The sequence below is a fragment of the Notechis scutatus genome, chromosome 5 (genome assembly GCF_049901735.1).
Source record: "Notechis scutatus isolate UNSWTSFEM ecotype Mainland chromosome 5, rNotScu1.2, whole genome shotgun sequence".
Classification (NCBI taxonomy): Eukaryota; Metazoa; Chordata; class Lepidosauria; order Squamata; family Elapidae; genus Notechis; species Notechis scutatus.
The window spans coordinates 22,648,903-22,654,806 of NC_142013.1; the positions used below are offsets into that span (position 1 = coordinate 22,648,903).

General features: G+C 48.7%; 1 protein-coding gene across 1 annotated transcript; it reads left to right on the forward strand.

Moving 5' to 3' along the window:
• The first annotated feature begins 2,653 nt into the window (after nucleotides 1-2,653).
• GSX1 (GS homeobox 1) lies at nucleotides 2,654-4,969 on the forward strand. Its single transcript, XM_026674980.2, has 2 exons — nucleotides 2,654-3,110; nucleotides 4,499-4,969. The coding sequence occupies exons 1-2, from the start codon at nucleotides 2,654-2,656 to the stop codon at nucleotides 4,858-4,860; spliced, it is 819 nt and encodes a 272-aa protein (XP_026530765.1). The 3' UTR covers nucleotides 4,861-4,969.
• Nucleotides 4,970-5,904: the final 935 nt, after the last annotated feature.

A 5,904-nucleotide genomic window follows, 5' to 3' on the forward strand; every position in this document is an offset into this window, starting at 1 on the left:
AGGTATGATTCTGAGTCTCTATTAGATAATTTTATAAACATCCTTTATTGGTTAGGACCTCCCAAAGTAGAAACCTGGAGAACAGGAGAGACAGACTAACGCTTATTTCTGGTACATAATGTCAAGGTGCTTCAACCTCACTGCTTGGTTCAGCTAAATAGACCAGCATTGTCAATTAGTGCATCAGTCCTAGCTCTCATTTCCATAGTTTAAAAAAATACACACTGGAGATACAATATTTGCATTTGTCTCTTAAGAATAAAATTGATCACTGTACAAATTCAATTCCTCGCCCCTCTTCTCTGAGATCTTACATTTGAATCTCCGTAATCTGTAGTAACTGATATCAAAATAATTGGTGGGGGTGAGGAGAGAAGTGTTTCTCCCTCTCTCTTTCTCTCCCTTTACTCATTGTTTGAATATGCCTGCTGAAGTAGCATCTTTTTATCCTTGATATGCAGAGAAGACAGTCCTTGCTGAGCGCATTGCATTGAAAAGTTGGACGATTTTATTTTATGCAAACTAAATCATTTTGGAGACCTGATTCTGGAAATAGATGTAAAGGAAGGTATGGAGAGGCTGGACCGCATTGGGAAGCATCCTATCATTGCAATCCCTTCAATGAATCAAGGGGATTCCCCCCTCCCCAGAAATGGAGGGTTCTCACCAGAGGAGAAGGCGCGCACAATTCTGTGGCAAAACTGTAGCTGTGGATTTCAGTGGACTAGCATCCCTTTCCTTAAATTGTTTTGTGTATTCCAGAGTTTTTGTTTTGAAGTAATGCTGCAAACCTTGTTGTCCCAAAATGTGATTACCTGGAAAGGAAGCCCTCTTCCTTTCCAGGTAATTTGGCTTCATCTCTTTAAAAAAACTGCCATGGTAGTCCCTCCAGGGATTAGCAGTATTTTGGCGTTACATTTTTAAAGCTATGGTGAGCCTAGGTAGGACCATCCAGATTTACATCAGTATTAACAGTGACGAAAGGATCTGACTCTTGAGAATGATTGCAGAAGGTTTTATTTTTTAAACCATTAATCTTCATCCCAGTTAAATAATACTGCTAAAATTGTGCCATTTATTCTCTTGGACTTTGTTCTTATCCATTCTGTTTTAGATTCTATGGATTGTGTGCTCATGAACCTATCAATTAATTAACATATCATTTACTATTATGGCAGATATTTATTTTAATACTGAATAACTTGCATAAACCTGAGTGGATAGACAATAATAAAACGAATATTTCCAAGGCAATTCCAAACAAAATACTGCATGTTAAATGTGACAGTTATTTACATTGAATATGTTTAAATATTAAATATGACATCAAAAAGTTAAAAATCAGAATACTGGGCTGTGATCAGATCTTAATAGCATTTATACCTCGTTCTATCATTTGGATTGAATTATGGCAGCTGGAATCTGACCCTCTCGCCAAGTAAGAGCAAGGGTAAGATTTTCATAAAATAAAATATCTGTTACTTTCTGCTTTGATTTTTAAATTGTGATGCTATCTGTCAAAAAGCATCTGTCATGCTTCCCTCACCCAAATTTTTACTTTAAAATGTAGGTTGGATATTTTGTTGATTATTAAATTGGTGAAACAAAATCAAGGTAGACTAATTATTGCAGAGGACTAAATTACTAAGTTTAGTTCAAAATAAGGTATGTTTCAATACAAATGCAATTTGGAAAAAGAGATCAATAGGAAATAAAAGAGGATAGAGTTTTTTATTTCCATTTTTAAAAAAAAAAACAACTGTAATTTTAAGCATGGATATTGAAAATTAGCAGGGCTCAAACATAAATAAATAAACATAGATCTCTCCAACTTTTTATAAAGGAATCTTCATCCAAATCTGCTATTTAACATCCACTTACTTGAAAATCAATTGCCAACAAAAGTCTTTAAAATTAGAAATGGATGGATTTTATAACCAAGCAATGACAGTTATGGTCTGAAGACATAGGCTTTCATGGAAGCAAATTCCATAGATTTGCCAAGTGTCTGTAGCATTGCTGGGAACGAAGATTGTTGATTTAGCTGCAGACCAGTTCACTTTTGCTTTCAACTCAGCATCTGATGAAAATGCTCTTCTTACCAGAGTCTATAAATGTTTTTAACGTTGCAGAGTGTAACTCGGTCCTGGGGGTGGGGGGTGGGGAGTGGATCTTGCACCTGTCCAATCTTCACAAAAGTCAACTTCCCAAGATTTAAGGTGTTTTGAAAACTCCACAGCAGCGCGTGGGAGGAAGCGGTATGACCCGTCCGAAGGAGCAAAGCGCAACAGGAGCTGGAGACGAAGGAGCCAATGGATTAGCGGTGGGACGAGGGAGGAGGCGGCAGGGGGGAAGGAAGGCAGCCCAGAAACGTGGGTGGGGTTGACAAGAATGAGGGACATTGTGCAGCGCTTTTGGCGAACAAGGGGGCATAATGGGAGAGTGTGTAGCGGCGGTGCCAAGGCGCGGCACAAAAAGCCTATTGACGGGGGCCGGCGCAGCTTTCATCACATGGCCCCCAAAGACGCTATTTAAAGCGGGCCGCGCGGCCCTTTCAGCACCATTGGCGCTGGTCAGCGCCCTGCGAACAACTGCGCGGGCGCCGACGGACCCCAGCGAGGAAGGCGAGGACGAGGCTGGACGGGGCCGAGTCATGCCGCGCTCTTTTTTGGTGGACTCGCTGGTGCTGCGCGAAGCCGGCGGCAGCGACAAGAAAGGAGGCGTCTCTCCCGGCAGCCCGCCGCCCCCGCCACTCTTCCCTTATGCCGTGCACCCCTCGCATCCCCTGCACGGCCTTTCGGCTGCCTCCGGAGGCGCCTGTCCCGCCGCTCCCGCGTCCACGTCGGCTGCGCGCAAAGCCGGCCTGCTCTGCGTGTGCCCCCTCTGCGTGGTCGCCGCTTCTCAGCTGCACCCGCCGCCGCCGCCGCCGCCCGCCCTGCCGCTCCTCAAGGCTTCCTTTCCTCCCTTCGGCTCCCAGTACTGCCCTTCGCCCCTGGCTGCCAGGCAGTCTCCCGGAGGTTCGTCCGTCTCCAGCGGTGGCCACGTACCCGCCCTCTACCAGAGCGCCTACCCGCTGCCCGATCCCCGGCATTTCCACTGCATCTCCGTGGGTGAGTAGTTTTGGGGCGCGGGGCGGGCTGGGGAGCGACTGAGCCTCTCGCCAGTAGCTCAACGCGAAGCTTTTCGGCCAAGATCGATCGTCTCTCTTCTTTGGCTGGGAAGGTCGTTTTCCCTTGTCTAAATGCAACAGGCGCTTGGTTTGGCAGCTGGATTCCCGCCCTACACTTCCGAATAAAAGCGATTTCAGAATAGACGCAGGGAGAATGAAGTTGTTTTAAATGGGAGGGAGAGGAGCGCGGGAGCGGGACAAAACTGACCCTCTTGCCCAACATTTGGAAAACAAGAGATCTTAAAGAAAGTGATCTCAGCAGGGGGGAGCCCAGGTGACACACGAAGGGGTTCGGAAGCGGAGTGAGACGGGGTTGATATTCGACCACCAGGAATTCCGAGGGCCGCAGGCTAGAACAAAAAGTCCGAAAGCATCTTGGAAAAGATAGTGGCCAGTCACTTCTGTACCGTTGCCCCCAAACCACGGACACGTCCATAAATCCCCTAGGACTCGAGTTCGATTCGCCTTTGCCCGTTCGTTCCCTAGAAGAAAATTCAGCTGAGGACTGGGGTAATTTGACGTGCCGACCAAAGTCCATCCTTTCGCAGGTTAGAGGGATGGACTGCCGCACTGGGTGGCATACCTAAGTGGCAGTCTAGTCCTTGAAACGAAGTCCGGACTGCGGAAGAATTGGCTGAATCCAAACAGGGGCGTTGAGGATTCGGAGAATTGATGGGGTGCCTGCAACAGAGAACGGTGCCCGTCGCTTGAGGGTTAGCGGAGGGCTAGCTCCTATCTGCTGTCCTCCAGGGACAGCTTTCAAGAGGAGCAGATTCTAGACTTAGCACTTTCCCGCCTGCTGTCCCGAGAAGCAGTTCTGCACAACCTCTAAGGAGCGCAGTGCTTTGGTTTGTCATGCCAAGGGTATTTCCAAGAAACCCGCATAGGTTTGAAAGAAGCCAACCTATCCTGACCCTCCAACCTGCCCACACCGCCGCCCCCCACCCAATTCGTAGAGACATTTTCGAGCGGTGACTTTGAGTAACCCGTCGGAAGGAGGTGAGACTGACCCGACCGGGATCCGCTGTAGGACCGTTTGTCATGCCCACCCTGCAGGTTAGACGAATAATCCTTTGCTGACGAGCCCCGTCCAACCTGCATCTCAAGGGCGCTTGGTTGTATCCAGGGGTTTATAACTGCACTCTTGGCTAATCGCAGCAACGCTTCCTAGCACGATCGGTCTACAGGAGCGTGGCTCTGATGGTCTAAAAGTCATCCGCGCTAAGCTTCCCTACTCGCTGGTGTCCTTTGTGGGGAAGGGTTGGCTTGCCGCGGGGCCAAATTGACTCCGACCTGCCGGTCTTGACTTTCCGCTTTGCCTCCCCGCAGACAGCACGTCGGGCCAGCTGCCGAGCAGCAAGCGGATGCGCACCGCCTTCACCAGCACGCAGCTGCTGGAGCTGGAGCGGGAATTCGCCTCCAACATGTACCTGTCGCGTCTGAGACGCATCGAGATCGCCACCTACCTCAACCTCTCCGAGAAGCAGGTGAAGATCTGGTTCCAGAACCGGCGCGTCAAGCACAAGAAGGAAGGCAAGGGGGCCTCCCATCGCGCTGGGGGACCGGCCGCCCCCGGCTGTAAGTGCGCCTCCCTCTCAGCTGTCGCCAAGTGCTCCGAAGACGAGGAGGACTCGCCCGCGTCCCCGTCTTCCTTGGGCAAGGACGAGAGAGAACTCGCCATCACGCCCTAAAGTGTGACGCCACGGGCCCCGTCCGGTCTCCCGGAGATGAAATGGACAAGGGCGCTCCATAGAGCCGGTGTAAATAGCCCCGCTGCCCCTGCTCGCCACTAACGCGCTCTGTTCCAGAGCTGTCGGTTAAGCTTTTCTTCCTCGAGATTAAAGACGCTGTAACTAGCCATTGGAGGTTGACGCACATCTCCCTCTTTCTTTGAAGAGTAGAAGGAAGGGGGTATGGCCAGCCTGGTTTATCTCTGTCGGTGTCTGGGGGATCCCACGGGTTGGTTATCTCCGAGCCTGGCATCTCCCTCTCTCTCCCTCTCCCCTCTCCCTCTCCTTCCCCTCCCCTTCCCCCTCCCCCTCCCAGTCCGGGTTCTTTCCGATGTAAAATCTTGATCAGGGGTCCTCAAACTTGGCAACTTTAAGACTTGTGGACTTCAACTCCCAGAATTCTAGCTTCCCGCTTCCTAACAGGTTTTCCTTAGAAGCAGAAAGGCATTTCAGTAGGGAAGGCTGCGGCAGACAGCAATGGGTTTAACTTCTTGTGGGTTTCTTTTCTGTCCCCACCCCACCCCCGCTCCCCGCCCTCCTTAAGTCAAGTTGATGATCTTTCTTGAAATATATAATGGCACGGCTGTATTGTTTTCTGAAAAATCAGGAGATATTTATTTATTTATTTATGTATAAATGCTGGAGCAAAAATAAAGATTGTTGCTTTTTTAAAAAAAATAGAAATATATACGTACATTGAAGGTCTGGTTATGCTTTGGCTTTGCAGAATGTACTGGCTCTATCCTCCTTGGATGACTCCCACTAATGTCAATGGGAAGGCTTGCAACACCTTTGACTTTCCTTACCAGAACCCGGAAGTTTTATTTCCTTCGAAGTTAAGTAATAGGATACTCAATTCAGCTGCCCCTAGGTATAGTTATAATTGGTTTTATTGGGAACGATAACTCTTCCCCACTCAAAACTGTGTGATGTAGTAACTCCTTCCTTGGCTTGGCTCCATTGCGCAGCATTGCTCAAGAAAGGGTGACTTCACTGGTGTTTCCT